This window comes from Tripterygium wilfordii, chromosome 17 (genome assembly GCF_013401445.1).
Source record: "Tripterygium wilfordii isolate XIE 37 chromosome 17, ASM1340144v1, whole genome shotgun sequence".
NCBI lineage: Eukaryota > Viridiplantae > Streptophyta > Magnoliopsida > Celastrales > Celastraceae > Tripterygium > Tripterygium wilfordii.
The window spans coordinates 3,460,375-3,481,216 of record NC_052248.1 but is presented as its reverse complement, the minus strand read 5'-3'; the positions used below and the strand labels follow the sequence as shown (position 1 = coordinate 3,481,216).

At 38.9% G+C, this 20,842-nt stretch overlaps 2 protein-coding genes and 2 pseudogenes across 2 annotated transcripts; 3 read left to right on the top strand and 1 right to left on the bottom strand.

Annotated features, from left to right (window-relative positions):
* Positions 1-706: 706 nt before the first annotated feature.
* LOC119983224 lies at positions 707-806 on the top strand (annotated as a pseudogene).
* A 3,288-nt stretch (positions 807-4,094) lies between these two features.
* LOC119981822 lies at positions 4,095-8,375 on the top strand. The gene is made up of 5 exons (XM_038824966.1): positions 4,095-4,215; positions 5,666-5,778; positions 5,885-6,279; positions 6,340-7,315; positions 7,401-8,375. Exons 1-5 carry the CDS (start codon positions 4,095-4,097, stop codon positions 8,373-8,375), a joined length of 2,580 nt encoding a protein of 859 aa, XP_038680894.1.
* Positions 8,376-9,792: 1,417 nt separating this feature from the next.
* Positions 9,793-12,143, top strand: LOC119981821 (annotated as a pseudogene).
* Positions 12,144-12,352: 209 nt separating this feature from the next.
* On the bottom strand, positions 12,353-14,519 carry LOC119983023 (glyoxylate/hydroxypyruvate reductase HPR3-like). Its single transcript, XM_038826670.1, has 2 exons — positions 14,053-14,519; positions 12,353-13,124 (listed from the first exon to the last, which is right to left on the bottom strand). Exons 1-2 carry the CDS (start codon positions 14,512-14,514, stop codon positions 12,600-12,602), a joined length of 987 nt encoding a protein of 328 aa, XP_038682598.1. The 5' UTR covers positions 14,515-14,519; the 3' UTR covers positions 12,353-12,599.
* Positions 14,520-20,842: the final 6,323 nt, after the last annotated feature.

Sequence of the window (20,842 nt, the reverse complement as noted above, 5' to 3'; positions counted from 1 at the left end):
TTGAAATTTGTTGGCCTTTTGATTCTCCCCAATTTGAGCTTGCATGAAAATGTTGAGAGTGTCTTCAAGAGACCTCTTAGGAGGTGGAATGTAATGTTGTGGAGTTGATTGGGCAACACTTGGAGGAGGCAATTGTTGTTGGGGTGGATTGGGGAGTGATTGGGATTGAGCATTCCCATCATTCCTCCACCCAAAATTTGGATGATTCCTCCAAGGGTAATTCTCATTGTACGAATTGTTGCCTTGGTGATTGGTAGGGTAGGGCTTCCTAAAGTTCTGAGAATTGTTCCCATTGTAACCTTGCCCAAATAGGACTTCCTTACAAACCGGTAAGGCATTACACTCATCCGTCCTATGATCCCTACTTTCACACAAAGTACAATTAACTTGGTCATCAACACCAACCACATTTATAGGGGCCTTTTGTGACTCTAAGGACTCCAATTTCTTGGACAACAAAGCAAGTTTAGCATGCACATCATCATTTTCATTCAACACAAACTTGCCACTAGAGCTTGGCACAAAATCATGTCGGGTTAGTGGAGGAGCTTCCCAAGATCGAGATTCCTCCGCCAACCCATCAAAGAAAGTGAATGCCTCATTGGCATCCCTATTCAGAAAATCACCTTGAGTCATAGTGGAAACCAATTTCTTCAAAGATGGAGTCAAAGATTTGTGGAAGAAATTCACAATTTGAAATTTTTGAAATCCATGGTGAGGACACATAAACAACAAATCTTTAAACCTCTCCCAAGCTTGGAAGAAAGTTTCATGTTCTTTGCAATGAAAATTCATGATTTGTGTTTGAAAAGAAATGGTACGGTGGGAAGGAAAATATTTGTTGAGAAATTCTTCTTGCATTGCCGCCCAAGTCGCAATGGATTGGGGGCGCAAGTTCTCAAACCATTGTTTTGCATGATCCTTCAAAGAGAATGGAAAAAGTTTGAGTCTCAAAATTTCTTGTGTGCATGTAACATCACCAAAAGTAGTACACACCGATTCAAAGTCACGCACATGTGAATATGGTCGTTCCGATTCCATTCCATGGAATTTGGGAATCATTTGGAACATGGATGGTTTAAGGCTCACATTTTGTTGGTTCGGTGGCATGATGATGCAAGAAGGTTGAGTTTGCCTTGCGGGATGCGTAAGCTCCCTCAAAGTGCGATGCTCTTGGGCATGAATGTACTCCACAGGAGGAGGTGCATGTAAATTTTGCCCAAAAGGAGCATATTGTGGCATTGGGTAATACATGGGATGCACATAATTGTATGGGGGAGGTATATGATATACGGGAGGCATGTTGGGAGGTTGGTAGACATTTTGTGGTGCAAATTGCGCCACATTGTCTTGTTGAAGTGGTTGAGGTGCATTTTGCAAAGCATGCTCAACTTGAACATTTTGCAAATTTTGGGCATGTGGCGCATTTTGGGCATCTTGCCTTTGCGCTGGATTCATCAATTCATCAATGTTCACATGTTGCAAAAGACGACGCAATGCATCAAGATTCATATCACCCCCACGTACACTCCCCGCATCACTCGCATTTATATCACCACTTCTCCCATCTCTATTAGACCCACACCCACAAACATTATCTCTAGGTTGAGACATGATGGCAAGGAACAATAGCAAGTAGCACACAAAAGATGGCAACCAACCAAGTCAAGTAACACAAGAATTTTTTTTATTTTTTATTTTTTAAATCAAGGAACAACCAAGAACAATATCAAGCAAGAACAAGAGCAAGGATAGGAATAGAACAACAATCCACCTTAGAAACAATAAGACACCAAGATGTAGCAAGTAGTGATAGAAATAAAAATGCACAAAGCTCTCTCAAACAACGTATCACTACCAAGCAGCAAACAAGGTGGCATCCATCGCCCACAGGAATCTAAGTTAGCCCCATCCGCCAAGTTCTCCTCACAATTTTTTTTTTCTCTCTTTTCAGAAACTACACTAAATCACTACACTAGAAAGCAAGTAAAAGGGAGGAACGAAGTTACCCTTGAAGCGTGACCGTGCTCCTTCCTTATTTGATGACATTTAATAGCATAAAGCTAGCATCTACAAGCCACCCAGCTCCGTCTTTGACACTCGCTTCCCCGGCAACGGCGCCAAAAACTTGACCGACACCAAAGTGTGTGTGTGTACTTACCCCAAGTGTAGGGTATCATCAAGTAATAAACCGGTGAGTCCGGTATCGATCCACGAGGAAGCAATGCAAATTTGAAGTGAATGATATGCAAATGACTAGCTAACACTAATAAACACAATGAATATCAAATAAAAGCAAGTAAAAGAAATGGGCCGAATGACTCGGTAGCATGAACGATTTTGTAATCAAAGTAAGCACAAATTGGATTTAAAACAATTAATTAAAAACCTAGTCTCTAATCCGTCCCGGTGGCTACTCGGTTCTCATACTCAAGGTATCATTGCAAACACACACAACCATACACAATGCATTGTGTGATACTATCAATCATGCATATGCAAAGAGAATTGGGTTATAAGACTTCAATTCATACATGTAGGCCATCGGGTCTCTTAATCTACGATGAACGCAAAGGGATAAGCACCAAATATTATGGATTAATGTTCCCCCTTGGGGCTCGGCTTGGATAACACCCTAGTTTCACACTCAAAGATCAATTAACCATAACTCTCCCATGCACATTCCTAAATTAACCCAAAACCCCATCATCAATACACATAATTAATAGATATGCAATGAAAAAAACTCAATTAATTAAGGAAATCATGCAATGGGTTTAACAATTCTCAATCGAACACATTAGATGCAATCCCTAGACTAGACAATCCAAGAATACAATCAAATATGTCATTCCCATAGATCCAATCACACAACTATCACGAAATTAAAAGAGAGAAATCGAAGCTACGATTCTTTGAGCATACCTTGAGCAATTGAAACCGAGCACCCACCGTTTGGGACTAGAAACTAGAAAGAGAACTTAGCCACTCATCATAATGGACATAAACATCAATTTTATAGATGAAAATCAATGTCTACACACGAAATCACAAGAAACCAAGAAAAACTTAGAGAGAGAAATAGAGAGAAAAACAATGGAGGCAAGAAGTTGGAGGAGATGAATGAATTGAGAGAGAGTCCCAATCTTAGGGTTTTCTCCTCTTTTACAAGTATAATGACCTATTTACCCTTACAAAGCTTTCTCCCATTGGTTACATTTGAGAAATACCCAAAAACCCAGCTCAATTAATCATTCTCAGAATGCAGAAATCGGGCGACTGTCCGGACGGTTGAAATCTGTGTGGACAATTAAACCCTCTGGTTCCAACTGTCCAGACGGTTGAAATCTGTTTGGACAGTTTGTGCTGATTTTCATTTTTAGCTATAGCTTCATGATTCTTTCACTTTTTTGCCCTTTGATTCAATTATCCGAACATCCAATGAAGGTGTCCGGACAATTCTTCATCTCTATGAACTTTTCTTCAATCCCGAGAGCTTCTAATTTTGTCGGTTTAATCATATTTTCTGTAAAACCAATGAAAGACAATCATAAGAGTAAAACTAACTTATTTAAACACAATTGCATAGTGACGAAAGAGAAGCAATTTGTGGGAAGGATAAGGCTATGAAGGATAAATTTGTAATTCATCACTTTATCATGGGTACTTAAGTGTTCATAAATTTTTTTATGAAGGATAAATTTGTAATTCATCACTTTATTATGGGTGCTTAAGTGTTCATAAATTTTTTTGTGGACCTAGATCGTCCAAAAATGACGAAGTACCAGCTTGGAATTCTTCCTTTTTATATTTTTGATGAGCTGGGCTTTAGGGGTCGCCCGTGGTAGAGATGTTCAGCGGGTCTGCAAACCCGGTCCAACCCGGAGACCCGGAGCTTATCGGGCTGACCCAAAACATTATTTATCGGTCCGGACCAAACCCGGCCCGAAAAATTAATAGCAGGACCGGGTTCCGGGTTAATATTTATGTCATTTTCGAGCTATCGGGTCACCCGATAACCCGGCCCACGATAATCGTGTGTTTCTTTGTGCTTTTATAGCCATTTTGCCCATGCTTCTCTTTCAACTTTTACGATGTGGGATACTGACATGTCTAACAATTTGATTTTGCATGTGTTTCTCATTGCGATTCTCACTTGTGATGGGAATTTCTCAAACAAATCTTTCTGCCAGCAAGAATTGTACAGTCCAATGGGTTAGGTGAAACAAAAGCATTGTACAGTCCAATGGCATGATGCATCAAAAAGATTTTTGAAGCTCAATTAGAGCTCAACTAGTGCTCCTTAAGAATCTTAACCAAAACACACAAACACTGAAACTTAGTTCACTTTTTAACCAACACAAAAACACTGAAACACCCCTAAACTTAGCTCGTCTCAGTCTCCTCACTCTTTCACCTGGTCTAGTTAAAAGGTGGTGTTTCAAGGAGAAAAGAAGGCTTGTATTGGTGAAGACAAACAATTTATTTTTATAGAAATATAATATATATATTTTTTTAAGCAACTTGTTGGTTCACTTTTTAGTATCCCACATTGTTTATAAAAAGAGAGGCACATGGAACGGGCCTTTAAAGCACAAAGAAGTTTTATCAAAAAAAAAAAAAAAGAGCACAAAGAAGCCTTTGCACAGTCAGCTGTTTGTTTTAATGTCTTTTTTCTACCAGGCCACTGGGTTAACCCGGTCCGAACCCGATAGCCCGGTGGCCCGAACCCGATAACCCGGAATATTTTTTACATGGTTAACGGACCGGGGCTACTGATCTTAAAAATTATCGGGTCGGGTCAGACCAGGTCCGATAACCCGAGACCCGACCCGATATTCACCCCTAGCCCATGGTGTAGACTTTAGGCCCAAGAGACAAATCAATGATTAGGCCAAGCCAAAGTCCACCTAAATCCTAGTTGTGTAGTTTGGAAACTGGATCATTACTTTTCTAATGGGAAGAGTTCCAATTTCTGCCTCTATTTTCGGTTCTAATAATATCTCAAAAATCATATTAAATCATGAATGGCATATTAGAGTTTAGTGGCCGGAACTGAAGTCCTCTACCACTTACTTTTCAATTCAAAAGATTCCATTTTGAGCGGACAAATCAAATGTTATCATTGCTCACATCACTTGTACACGTAAAATAAACACATCACTTGTACATGTCAAATAAAATGATTCCTTATGTTTCGCTGTTCGAGAGAGCTTAATCACCTTTAATAATTTAATCTTTAGATGCTCTTTCAATTCATCTTTACAAAAATCCAATTTTAGCTTTACTTGACCATTGGCCATTGACTTCGAATTAAGGACTTTGGAGCAGTGTTATCATAAAAGCATCGAGCATCGATCCACGATAATAATTTTTGAAGGTTAATCGGTTAACCTGAAGAGTCAAAGAAAAGATTGAACCACTCATTTTTTAAAATAAATTATTTTATTTATAAAATAACAATAGTAGTATATATAGTCACTTAACTTTTAAATATTCACTTAATTATAAGGCATTAACAAATTGAATTAGTTTCAAATATAAGGAAACAAGTATAAATAAGAAATATATATTTGTGGGGAAACTTTAGTCACACCCCGCTTTTTTACAAAGACACCCCGACTTATTCTGACTTTGCATTAACCAGTGATATTTTGAGCTGGAGGCTCTAAACACCCCACTTCGTTCAATGCTCTAGAACGCTCTGAACAGAGGAGCTACGAGAACGTGAACGAGAACGAGATCGACGACAGAGACGATCTACCACGGACGGAGAAGGTCCCTCTCCAATGGTGAGTTTTCGGCCTGTTTCTTTGATATTGTTCAAACAATGGGTTGTGGTGAGTTGTTTAGGGCTTAGGGTTTCTTCACATGGGTTTTGCAGGATGATGATGACTTTGTTGAAGAAGAGGTTGCGAACGAGGAATTTGAGGGGGATGTAGAGAACGAATATCTTGATGCAAAGGAAGACAATGACACATCTCGGTTCTTCACCACAGATTTGACTTTCGAGAGTAAAGAAATGGTGATAGAATGGGTTAGGAAAACTGGGCGTTCGAATGGTGTGGTGGTTGTTGTCCTGCGTTCGGATGTGAATGATGTCAATAGGAATCCTAGGGTTATATTTGGGTGTGAGAGGAGTGGCAAGTATAGGGCAAAACCAGTTGCGAAGGAGAAGAGTAAGAGAGTTGTAAAGAGACGGGGGTCGTCAATCAAGAAATGTGACTGTCCGTTCAGGCTGAAAGCTCAGATGGTGGACAGGGATACAAAAACATGGGAGTTAGATGTCACGAATGGTCATCACAATCATGAATTAATGAAGTCATGAGAGGGTCATAGCTTTGTTGGGAGGCTGAATGAAGAAGAGAAGGATATTGTGGAAAGGCTTGGTAAGACAGGAGTGAAAAGTAGGGGAATCCTTAATCAAATTAAGTTGAATGACAAAACAAATGCCTCTACTTTGAGGACAATCTACAATGCCAGAAGCTTGCTGAAGATCAAGGAATTGTGTGGGAGAACGCATATGCAACAATTGTTCAAGAGATTGACAGAGCTTGGGTATGTGACTAAGCATCGCAGCGATCCTACGACGAATGAGGTACAAGATTTATTTTGGGCATACTCTCCTTCAATTAACTTGGCCAAAGCTTTTCCATACGTATATATGCTAGATTGTACGTACAAGACGAACAAGTATCGATTGCAGTTGCTTGAAATAGTTGGGGTGACTTCCACAGATAAGACATTTGCTTTGGCATTCTGTTATATGCATTCAGAGAAGGAAGAAAATTATGAATGGGCTCTCAACTGTCTCAAGGAACTATTTGATGAAGAGGAGCTTCCAGGTGTGTTTGTTATGGATCGTGAGCTTGCTCTGCTGAATGCTGTGAGGCAGGTATTCCTTCTTGCAAAGAGAATGTTGTGTCGTGTTCATATTGAGAGAAATGTTTTGAGTAAATGTATAGGGTTTTTTAAGATCAAAGCTGATTTTGATGATTTTATGGCACATTTTGCTAAATTGATGCACTCTGCTAACTGTTTGGAGTATGACAACAATATGACATTGTTAATTCAGAAATTCAAGGCATGGCCAGCTGCCTTAACTTATGTGACAGAGTCCTGGTTGTGCAATTATAAGGAGTTATTTGTTTCAGCCTGGATTGATCAACACCTGCACCTAGGAAACACAAATACTAACCGTGTAGAAGGTAGCCATGCAAAGTTAAAGAGACATTTGACAAATTCTGTACATGGTTTTCTTACATCTTTGGATTCTATTCACTTACTGTTAGAGGGTCAGTTACTTGATATCAAGGCATCTTTTGAAGAGAGTTTGACAAGAGTGCCACTTAGATTCAGAAATCACTTGTACAGGAACCTGGTTGGAGTAGTATCAACAGCTGCCTTGGGTGAAAATAGAATCAGAAGTAGTGGTTGCTCAGAATATGGGTGTGGATCCTGCTGCTTGCAATCACAAGAACTTACTCACTCTTGGCTTGCCTTGTGCACACATGATTGGAGCTTATCTCTTAGATGGCAAAAGCATACCTATTAGTGATGTCCACAACCTGTGGAAGAAATTGAATTTAAATAAGTATGTTAATGATTCAAACCAAATGGTGACAATCGACACAGAGATGGAAGCAATAAACAAGAGATTCAGAGATGCAACTACTCCACAGAAACTTGAATTGAAGAAACAACTACAAGTACTTGCAGAACCTGTATTGACAGATGCATTAGAGCCAAAGAAGAAGGTTGATGTGAGGGGCAGGAAACAGCGTGCTAAGAAGCCTAGGTTTACAAATCCTGTCTCTACCAAGCGTGAACCTTCTGAATTTGAACATATTTTAGAGAATCATGTCTTTGAAGATCTTCAAGGAACACAGCAGTCTCAAGTTTGCAGTAGTATGAAGCTCAAAGTGCATCGAACCAGGAAGCCTAATACTGCTAATTGGGTCACAAGGTTTCCAGAATTTATTCATCCACACATTACACATATAACTGATGTTCCAGGAGATGGACATTGTGGATATAGAGTAATTGCCAGCTTTCTTGGTTTAGGTGATGATGGTTGGAAGAAAGTACGTATTGATCTTTTGGAAGAGCTGAAGAAACATCGTGATGAATACAACAAGGTATTATCTCCATTGACATCCTCTGATGAACTTATTGATTCTGTTGATTGTTTAGATAGTTATGCTGATATGAGGCATTGGATGACTATGCCTAACATGGGCAATATTATTGCATCCTGCTATAATGTTCCAGTAGTTCACATATCAAACGTACAATGTCTGACTTTTTTGCCACTAAGGGATCCACCACCATTTGAGGCTAGCAAAGATATACTCACAATCGGCTATATCAATTGATCTCATTTTGTTAGAGTGAAATTATTTGATGATTCACCAATACCACCTGTCTCAAAGATGTGGCTTGATCATCGGCATACAAGAGCTAGGCATTGGCTAACACAGTACACTAACAGGATAGACAAGTTCAGGAGCATCATGGCTGCAAGGAAGACAAGTATGGCCATTGTTGAGGTCATTGACTAATCAAGTGTCTCTGTCTATTGTAAATGTGGTTGACAATGTTCTGTTTTTTTTTTTTGTCTTCAAATGTGGCTCTGTTTTGATCTATATTGGTCTGGGAATCATGTAACTAGCTGCATTATGTGCCCTTTTTTTTGTTTAATTTTGCTAAGCATGCACTAACTAATGAATTGCACTCTGTTTTTGAATGGTAATGCAAGTAATCCCCTGTTTTTGATCATTGTTATGGGCATGGGGTGTATTCCTAAATTTTCTAATTTTTTCTATACTTTGGGTGCTATTAGGAAAATTTTAAAAAAAATGGGTTACTGATAAACTGGGGTGTCTTTAGAAAAAAGTGAAGTGTGACTAAAACTATCCATATTTGTGGTGAGGTGAGCCCATCCATTGGTTAACTGAAAAGTGAGGCCAAATTGAGATTTTTTATTTTTGTGGTGTTATTTCATTGGGTCTCACAAGGAGGAAAAAGTAATGAAAATTATTTTTTGAAAGATGTGCTTTGTCCCACATGAAAGATTGAAAAAGATGTATGACAAGTTTCATTAACAAAATCAGATGTGTGTGTAGACGTATGGCTTAAGCCCGTGTGTTTCTCGTTTTCCATGATTAAACCTGCGGGTCTTCAGGGTTCTCGCTTCTATGGATTGTTTGTTGTCTCGCTTCACATTGGTTGATGATAAAATGTGAGTTATATTTTAGGGTTATATCATTGCTTGTTGTCGGACTTCTATTTATCTATATGCATTCCACAAATATTATTCAAATGTAACCCAAAAGAGCGCAATTACAAAAGAAATATTATTAACTCATGAGATATCCATTCGATCCATTCTTATTTATATTATTGTTTACAGAATATATATATGGTTCTTTTGGAAACTGGAGTACTACTTTTCAAGCAAAAAATTCCATGCGGAGCGGACAAATAAAATGTTATCAGGCTCACATCACTTGTAGAGGTAAAAATAGAATGATTGCATCTGTTTCGCTGTTTGAGAGAGCGACAAGCTACAATAATTTAATCACCTTTAATAATGCAGTACCTACATTGTCGTGGAATGTGATTGATTGAGAAAGGATACATGACCCATTTCCGCCCACTTGAAAACGCAAACAAATCCAAGTTCTATGACCACTGGATTTTACTTGGAACACCTATCTTCTATTTGCCTATATAATTGTGTGCTTCTTTGTGCTACATATTCCATACTCCTTTCATTCTAGTTGAGGCAACATGAGAGTTACAAACAAATCTGCAGCTATCATGATCTCTACAGCATTCTTTATGTTTCTTGTCTTCATGGATGCATCATCACTTGCTCTTGTAGAGAAGAAAACATACATAGTTCACATGGACCACACGAAGATGATGGCCTCAAATCCACAACAATGGTACAAAGATTTGATGGATTCCGTCTATGACTTATCAATTGAGGAGGAAGAAGACGACACAACACCACCGGACCTCCTTTACACCTATGAAAATGTTGTTTCTGGTTTTGCAGCAACGCTTTCCACCAAACAACTTGAGTCCTTGAAGAAAATAGATGGCTTTCTCTATGCCATTCCTGATAGAAAGCTAAGCCTACACACCACCCGCACTCCTCAGTTCCTTGGCCTGCAATCTGGCAAGGGACTATGGAGTGGCTCCAACTTATCTTCCGACGTGGTGATTGGAGTTGTTGATACTGGAATTTGGCCTGAACACAGCAGTTTCCATGACTCGGGCATGCCTCCAGTGCCTGCTAAATGGAAGGGCGAATGTGAGAAGGGCAAAAAGTTTTCATCATCAAATTGCAATAAGAAGTTAATTGGGGCGAGATATTTCTACAAAGGGTATGAAGCATCTCACGGTAAAATTAATCAAACAATTGATTTCCTGTCCCCTCGGGATAAAAATGGCCATGGGACGCACACTGCCTCAACTGCAGGAGGCAATATTGTAGACAAGGCAAGTTTATTTGGCTACGCGAGTGGCTCCGCAAGTGGTATGATATACACATCAAGAATTGCTGTTTACAAAGTGGCGTGGGGAACACAGGGTAGTTTTAAAACAGCTGATATACTGGCAGCTATCGATCAAGCTGTTGCCGATGGTGTTGATGTACTCTCTCTCTCTTTGGGAGGTGCCGCTGAGCCTTATTATTTGGATGTTATTGCCATAGCTGCATTTGGGGCCATCCAAAAAGGGATTTCTGTTGTATGCTCTGCAGGAAATGACGGTCCATCTATTCTCACTGTAGCCAATACTGCGCCGTGGCTCATGACAATTGCAGCTAGTAATGTAGATAGGAGCTTCACTGCAACCGTCAAGCTTGGAAATGGCATATCGTTCCAAGGTTCATCACTATCTCAAAGCAAAGCAACCAAGCACCTACAGCTTGTGTATGGAACGACAGCAGGTGGTAAAAGAGCGGATTATTGTATTCCTGGATCACTCGATCACAATCTTGTCAAAGGAAAGATTGTAGTGTGTCGAGGTAATTGAGGTTTTGCGACAGGAGAAACAGTGAAATTAGCGGGAGGAGCTGGAATGCTGCTACTCAATACTGAATCCCAAGGCGAAGAACTCTCTGCTGATCCACACGTTTTACCAGCCATTGCTTTAGGTTTCTCAAAAGGTGAAGCCATAATTAAATATTTAAATTCATCTGAAAAACCAACAGCATCGATAATCTTCGAGGGGACTGTGTATGGTACTCGTGCACCGATGATGGCAGCATTTTCATCAAGAGGTCCAAATGCAATTGACCTTAATGTGATTAAGCCAGATGTGACTGCACCGGGGGCAAACATCTTAGCTGCTTGGCCGCCCATAGTAAGCCCAAGTGATCTCACGAGTGATAAGAGAAGTGTTAAGTTCAATATCATTTCAGGCACCTCAATGTCCTGCCCCCATGTCAGCGGCCTAGTTGCACTACTGAAGTCAATTCATAAAAATTGGTCTCCTACGACGATTAAATCAGCCCTCATGACAACTGCTTATACTATGGACAACAAGAAGACTCCCATCGTTGATTCATATGATTTTGAATCAGCAACACCTTTCACATTTGGTTCTGGCCATGTTAATCCCGAAGCTGCTGTTGATCCAGGCCTTGTGTATGATATTACTGCAGAAGAGTATCTACTCTATCTATGTAGCCTAAAATACACCCCTTATCAGATCGCCGCAATATCAAGAGGAAATTTTATATGTCCAGAAAAGTTTTCTCCTCAACCTGGTGACCTCAATTACCCTTCCTTTGCAGTGAATTTTGAAGGTAAAGCAAAAAATGCAAGCTTGACGTACAAGCGAACATTGACTAATGTTGGGACACCCAATAGTAGTTACATGGTGCACCTGGAGGAACCTAATGGAGTTGCTGTAGTTGTAAAGCCCAATACATTGAAGTTCGAAAAGTTGGGCCAGAAATTGAGCTACGAAGTTACCTTTATTGGGTACGAAACCGTGAAAGATCCGACGTTTACGTTCGGTTCTCTGATGTGGGTGTCTGGAAAATATGTCGTTAGAAGTCCCATTGCAGCAACTTTTGCTGTAGTTATCTAAAATGTTGCCCCTGTTAAGCTGGAAGATTTGAAATAAGAGTGTGTCAAAGGAAGTAAGGTTTCCTTGTAATGAAATGTTATTGTACTGTTAAGAAGTGCTTAATGCACAGTGTGTTTCTAGCTGGTTACATGTTTAGGTCAAAGTAACTGTTATTGTACTGTAATTTTGTTTTTGTTCTGAAATTAAAGTACATTTTAGCAATAGCAAAATTATATAAAAAAAGACCGAAAATAAAGAATATAATCACACGGACTGAAGACCAATTACATAAAAACACAACATATGAGAAATTTGGTTAAGAAAAAATAGGGACTGGTTCAGACAATGTATCTGATTGGGGACACATATGATATATCTTCCTTCAAATATGTTTGTCATGACTTAATAGTTAAAAAACAAAAGAGAAATTCACCTCCAATTAACAGAATAAACAGAACTACCGAATAGACTACTGGCGTATCGATGCCGATGGATAAAACAGCAAACTCAATTCATTCATCCATGTATGGAGAAAGTAATGGTCTGTTTGCAAAGAAAGCTTCCAAGTTCCCCACCGCATGTTTCGCTACATCCTTCAAAGATTCCGGTGTAAGTACTGCATTATGTGGTGTCATCACAACATTGTCCAATGCAAAGAGCTCCTTAGGAACATCAGGCTCATTCTCAAACACATCCAAACCAGCACCTCCAAGCTCTCCTTGCACCAAACGTCGCACCATTTCCTTCTCATCGATTATAGGCCCGCGCCCAATATTAACGATTACTCCATCCTTCCCTAGAGCGGCTAATACTTCCTTATCAATCATGTGATAAGTTTTTTCAGTCAATCCACAGCAAACAATAAGGGCATCACTATTAGCTGCAAGTTCTCGTAGTTCTGCATAAAAGGGGTACGAGACACAGGGTTTTTTCTTCCTGGAGTTGTAAGATATTTGGCATCCAAAAGCTTCAAGCCTTTTAGCAACTAGGGATCCAATGTGTCCTAGTCCGACAATCCCAACTCGCTTGCCTCCCAACTGACAACACAAATTACAAAAAATACACAGAATCAGAAAACTACTCTTCTGAAACACCAAGCAGCATAATGCATATTCATTGGACAACAGTTCTTGTACAAGATCAAAGATGCAGAGAACATATAATATCCCTTTCTTAACTCAAACTTGATCCCTACAATTTATTAGAATCTCATGAACTAAGCAATTTATGATCCAAAGAGTTATAAACAAAAGATTAACTTTTGATCGGTTTTCCTTTTTCCCAACCAAATTGAAAATTAACGGATCCAATCTGTGAAATTGTGAATACATGTACATACTTGTGGGGATTTTTTTTCCTGCCCCTGTGGGGTCCACACCACACCCAAGGAATTGTCCGCTCCAGCCACTTATGCACCGGTTAATCCATTCTCCCATGGGGTAGGTCGGCCCGCAAGCATATCAACATCACCATAGAGGCGTGGACTAGTGGCGAAGGCTCGAGTCGCGACCTTGCCTAGCCCAAAACGTAGAGTACCTGGGTATGGGTTGAATGGGTCCTCAAGCCGGGAAAAATCCTCATAATACTAATCCAGCGGATTTTCGAAGATCTGATTCTTACTTAACCACATTATTTCATTACTTGATTAAATGACAAACCCTCGCACCCGCTCAAATTATTCTCATGTTCCTTCCAAATCAATTCCAATTGCAAAAGTACATTTACATGTCCATGATTGAATATGTTGATATGCATGTCACAGTTGTTATTTCCAGAGTACAAACGTTGTTAAAAATGTATCGTACGATACAAATTGAAGTTTGTGTCTTTGTCCCAAAACTCGAACCAGGAAGGGAAGCTTATACTATTTTCCATCACTTAAAAGTTAATATCCTATCAGCATTGGAACTTGTAATATTTGTATTCAAACTTTCAAGGTGATCATAGCGAGAGAAGAACACAGACCTTAGAACCAAGAGGATAATCTCCTCTGGCAGCCCTAAGCCCTTGCTTCATATACCGATCAGCAGCGGTGATTTTCCTCAACACAGAAATCAGTAAACCCACGGCCACGTCCGCCACGTCAGATGAATAAATATCGCCCGAATTGGCAACAATAATGCCACGGCGGCAACACTCGGGCAGGTCGATATGGTTTACGCCAGCGGTGGTGGTGACGACCACACGCACATTAGGGAGCTGGCGGAGGATCTCCGCGTTAACAGGGGCGCTGTCGTAGGAGAGGATTGCCTGGATCTCTTGTGCGTGAGTGGCCAAGAACTGATGCAGAGCTAGAGGTGACTCGTAGGCCTTCAAATATTGGAACTTGGTGGACGTAAATGGTTGTTCACCAATGAGAGTGCTCATGGGCTTCAAAAGCAGCACTTTTGGGAAATCTCGTGATTGATGGTCTTCTTGAGAAGCCATGGAAATGGTGGTGCTGTTGACCAGTCGAGTAACATATATATATATATATTTGTTTCTTTCTTATTTGTAGTGAATAGTGATGATAGAGCATCAACTATGGAAATTGACAGATTTTACAAAGCATGGAATATGGCAATTGACTGCATGAATCACGGTAATTTACTTTGCCTAGAGTTTATTTTCATGTCTATAATCTCTACGTAATCTCTCCTCATTTAGATTGATTTTTTTTTTGAATGGAAAATTTTTATTAAGGCACCAAGGAGGTGCAACCCAGGAGACTCACAGAGAGGAAAATTTCATAAGATCAAAAATATTCCCTAAGAAAGAAAGACTCCAAGATTTTAGGCAATCCAACCATCTATCCATGAAATTGTCTAAACTAGTTTCGATGTTGTTAAAAATTCTATTATTTCTTTCAATCAAGATCAGCCACATCACAGACATCAGGATCAATTGAACAAAGCTGTCTAATTTGATGCTTGTAATTGCCCATAGATTTCCAGGCTAATAAGTATTTGTCCACAGTATAGTGCGTGACCCAGCGAATGCCTAGCAACAACAGAGCATTTGCCCAGACCTTATTTAGATTGATTTAGTTTCCATAATATGCTCATAATTAGTGGAAACCATACAACATACAATTGTACACATTATACTATTCCTGGATAATGAAATACACGAGAACTTACCAATTTTTTTTTAAAGCAAAAACATATGATCTAATATATTAATTATTGACAAGTAATGTTAATATGAAATAAACCTAGGACAGACGACAACAGGAGGAAAAAAAAAAGACACAAAAAGGAACCAGCAAAATACAATAAGAGACCTAAGGTATGCGTGCCACCATCGTAGCAGCCAACCCTCATTGAATAGCAAATCCTACTTGTCCATAAACCCAATGAAACAAGGTCTCTTGATGTGCGTAAGCCCTTGCGACATATTGAATGCGTGACAATGATAAATTCTAAATCAAAGAGGGAAAAAAAAAAAAAAAGGACCATAATTCAATGGCTCCAACGGAAAATTAGCAAGTTAGACTTCTTAGAACAATAAATGGAGTACAACGGTCCACTTTGAAGCTTTGGAATTGCTCAACTCTCTCCATAGACGTGCTTTTCACGTTTTTGTGTAATTTGAAACATAACTCGGTCTATTCGCTTCTTTATCCATTGAAACAAACTCCCACTGCTTTCGGCTTTTCGGTTGAAAAATCACTCCGTTTACACAGCTTTTGCGTACAACAAACAATAAGCCAACAATTTGAATCTCACACCCACCTCTATCAACATTTGATCGCCATGTCCGACTCCGAGTCCGGATTTTGCCCATACCGGCACTTCAACATTGCGCCAAACCCCGACGGCACGCCACTCATTTCACCCAATTCCCAACCGTCCACGCTAACCCCCACGGAGCTCCAAGAGACTCCGTAGTTTCAAAGGATGTCACGAAAATTCGCAACAAGAATCTCTGGGCACGGATTTACCGACCCACCAAATTGTGTTCCAATGACAACATCGTCGCTCACCTTCCCATTATAATCTACTTCAAAGGCGGAGCCTTTATTTTCTTGAGCGCAGCAGATATAACGGTCCACAATATGAGCTCTCAATTAACCAGTGAAGTATCGGCCATAGTCGTCTCTGTCAGTTACCGTCTCGCACCAGATTTTTGGCTGTAGGTGCAGTACGAAGACGCCTTTGACGGAACAGCAGTTTGTAGAACCTAAAGGCGATGGACGGTTAAAAGTGTATTTGGATTGAAAGATTTGAAGGGAATGGAAGAGAAGGGAAATGGAGTTTCCTTTCAATTTCCTTATTTTGATAGTTTACAAAAAAAATTAAGGGGAGCGATTTGAGAGGATTTGGAAGGAAGATTTCATTAAATTTTTATAAAAATTATTCTTCCTTAAAATGGAGTCATTTGGAGGGAATGGATGAATAATTAACTTATTTATAAGTTAAATTATAAGTTAAAGACTTATTTTATCCTTATACATAATACTTAAACATAACAAAGTAAGGATAAATTAATAAATTAAATCACTTTTCTTTCCTTTCTTTTTTATCTCTCGAAACATAGGAGAGAAAAATGTATTCTCTCTTTCATTCTCTTACTTTCTCTTCCTTCCATTTCCCTTCCCTTCCCTCCCCTCAAATCCCTCAATCCAAACACACTCTAACGGACATTTGGTTGGCATTTTGAAGGGGGAATGAGGCGAGCCGAGGGTAAGAATCACTCATTCTCTCGTTTGGTTGAGTTTGGGAGGGTGCAATCCCAAACTCATCCCACCTTCATTCCCTCCTTATGGAGATTAGCCAAACTCACTACAGTGGTGAGATTAGCTAATCTCCACAAGGGAGAATAAGTTTGATACTCAAAAGATTATTATATTCCTTATTAAGAAGTAATTACAACCATTAAATTAATCTATTCTTATTTTTATGTACAAAAAATTGGATAGTATGGAAATTGTACAATTAAAATTCTAACACTTATACTCACTCTTTATTTCATACCAAACATGGTAATGTTCATCTCACACGCATCTCATCCTCGCCTCACACTCATTGGATTAGCAACCAAATGCCCCGTAAGAGATTTCGGCGATTGTTCATGGTATTACCTTGCCGAATGTGTTCATGGTATTACCTTGCCGAATGTGGCAGTGGAGGGAATGTTATGTTCAATGTTGCGGTTTGATTTGGATTTGAAGCCATTGAACATACGCGGCTTGATTGTGAATTACAAACTTAAAATAGACTCTATTCTACACAAAAGCGTATACATATAAGACTCACTTAACATCAAGCACTTCCCATTCGTTTAGGATAAAATGTGAGTTATATTTTGGCGGAGTTGTATCATTGCTTATTGTCTCGCTTCTATTTATCTATATGCATTTCACACTGTAGTAACCGGTTTTCGTCCGGCCAAAACAAAAAATACAAAAATAATAAATAGAAGAAACAAAAATAAAAAAAAAACAAAAAAAAACAAAATGATAAAGTGGTAAAAAGAAAAGAAGAGAAAAAGGGGAGTGAAATCGGTGGAAAAGAAGAAAAGGGGGAGAAAGAAGAAAAAAGGGGAGACGTGGGGCAGAGTAGGAGAAAAGAAAGAGAAAAAAATAAATTAGAGAGAGGTGGCGTGAGAGAGTGGAGAAAAAAGAGGAAAAAAAGAAGGAAAAAAAAAACAAAAAGAAAGAAGAGGAGAGAAGAAGTGGCAGGATTTAAGGGCGCAAAAAAAAAAGAAGAAGAAGGAGAAGAAAAGAGAGGAAGGAAAGAGGAAGAGAAAAAAGAAAACGGGGAAGGCAAGAGAGAAGCAAGAGCAACGGGGAGGAAGGAAGAGTAGCGGGAGGTCGAGAGAAACAGCAAGGAGAAGAAAAGGATTCAGTCTTTTCTAGCTTGGGATCGAAAAGGTGATGATTCACACACACTTTTAATTTGGGTTTAGTGCATATAGGTCACTGAAAGATACCCTCGTTTACAATTAGGTCACCCAAAGAAAAAAGTTTCAAATTAGGTCACTCAATGTTCCAATTTTAAACAATTAGGTCATTCTCGTACAATTCCGGTCAATTGATTATCAGAATTTGCTGACATGTAAGATAATTGCCACTGTTGAGGCGATGACATGGATTTTTAATGATGTGGCACATACATGTCATTTTAAATAAAAACAAATGAAAAAAAAAACCAGAAATTGAAATTCTCTGGTAATTGTTTGGGTTCTTCCCTAGCAGAAGAAGAACAGCAAGCCTAGAGCTAAAAGAAAGGCTTCAAACCTAAAGAACCCACAAAACCACCGAAGAAGCCCAACTCCAAAAGAAGCAGAAGAAGAACAACAATCCATCCAGCAAAACAAAAAACACTCAGCAGATGAGAAAGCATATAACCTTAATGAAACCTTTAGGTCAAGTCCATTCGTGATTGCTTGCCAGAACCTCAACAATCGGAGAACTCAAAGGCGTGGCTTTGGTTCAAATCTAGACTATCGGAGGCCTCAAAGGCGTGGCTTTGGTCCAAATCTAGACTATGGTGATGTGGAAGGGAAGGTGGAGGCGGAGGGGGTTGGGTGAGGGGGTGATGGCTACTGTCCAGATCTGGACCATGGTGATGTGAAAAGGGGAGGTGGAGGCACAGCGGTGAGGGTGGAGGAGAGGTGGCGGCAGTGGGTTACCCATACCCTTCCTTGATTCTCCTTGGTTCTTTGCCTCTTTTGGTAGAGAAATAATTGTTGGAGTGGGTGGAGGTGGAGAGGAGGGTAGAGATGGAGTGGGTGGGGGCGGCAGAGAGGAGTTGATGAGAGAGGAGAATTTTTTTTTCATATTTTTTTTTGTTTTTTCTTGATATATGCTACTTTACATTTTTATTTTAATTTTTATTTCCACATGGCATTTTTTAATTCCACATGGCATTTTTTAATTTAATTTTATATCATATTTCGGCCCATTTGTGACATGTCAGCAAATTTCGGTGACTAATTGATCGGAATTAGACTCTCATGACCCAATTGCTTAAAATTGGAACATTGAGTTACCTAATTTGAAATTTTTTTCTTTGGGTGACCTAATTGCAAATGGGGGTATCTTTCAGTGACCTATATGCACTAAACCCCTTTTAATTTTAGCTATGATTTTTGTTTGTGTGTGTGTTTCAATCTCTGCAAATTTTCGGATATCTATTTGCTAAACCCATATGTTGCTCCCTACCCCCATGCTTAAGCCGGATTCATTTCTTTGACCAATACCAGTGTGAATCGTGTCATACCGGATCCTGTTTCAATATCGTTGGTTCGATTTCATGGTTGTGGTTTTGTAAAGCTTTCGGATATGTTCCTCCTGGTTCTATTCCAATGTGTAGGATCTATAATACGTTTTGGATTTGAAGGATGTTTATTTGTTCTTTGTTGTTGATGTCCGGTTTAAACATATTGTTAAGGTTGATGTCTGTATGTGGGTTATAGGTGCATATAGGAATTGCATAAAGATCCAGTCTGTACAAACATTTGCTTATGCTCAATTTGTATATCTATTATATGCAACTAGTATATATGTGTTTGCATATGGATATGGGTCTGTCATGTACATGTTTATATGGTAGATATATATATATATATGAGTTTGTTTGTGTCCATACATTTATATATGTATATATATATGATGTGTATATATTATAGGCTGTGTGTGCGCGTGTATATATATATGGGATGTGTATATATATATGTTATGTATAGTGTGCGTGTATATATATATGGGATATGTATATATATATATATATATATGGCATGTGTGTTCGTGTGTATATATATATGTATATATATATGTATACAGTGTTGTGTATATATATATTGTGAGCATGTATATGTGTATTATATGGTGAGTGTGCGCATGCATGCATGCGGCGTGTGTGTATATATATATAGATTGTATATGTGTTCGTATATGTATATATTCTAGTTTGTATATTTGTATATATGTGTTTATGTATACATATTTATAATGTATATGGACTTAATTTGATTTGAGTTTTTATGACGTTGGATCCCATTTGACCATTCTTGTGTTTGTGTTTGTGTTTGTTGGGCTTGGATCGGGCTTGTGACCGCATGGGCCGAAGGGCGACTTAGAGGATTTGGGCCGGATTTGAGCAATGGGTCTCGTGGGCAACATCCCAATTGTTGTATAATATTTTATATTTGTCTTGTGTACATAATTGTAAAGAGTAAGCCTTGTAATTGGATAAAAAATAGTGGATGTAAAAATAGAAATGCATACATAAATATGTTAGGGTGTTAGAAGCATATAGATATTAGGAGATGATTTTGTGAATGATGATTGCATTAGAATGCATGCTTAGGATTTTGATTTCTCACATTATGCCATGTCTTAGATGCATGTTAGGATTGTTTAAATGCCATGAAAATAAATGCAACGCGTTAGTCATTGGATTAATCCAAGCCGTCTCACATTAATAAAACACATCAAGATTAAATTATGGAATCCTTATGTTTTCTTTAAATACCAAAGAGCCTTCAAGATATTGGGGTTCCATTGGCATTCATTGAAAACATTTGGATTTCGTGGATCCTGAAAGCAAATGTGTTTTTAGGGATTAGGAGAATTTATTTACGGACTCAACGGTGGGTTTAAAGATATTTGACCCATTCAATGAGCCATAAATAGATTCTTTCTTTTCTCATGAAGAACATAATTGTGAGTAAGACTTAAATTGAATATTCCTTGATTGTGGGCCCTTTTGGTACATCAACCAAGTCCTCAAGAGTCCCTTCTTCCCAAATATCCAAACCCACTCCAAGT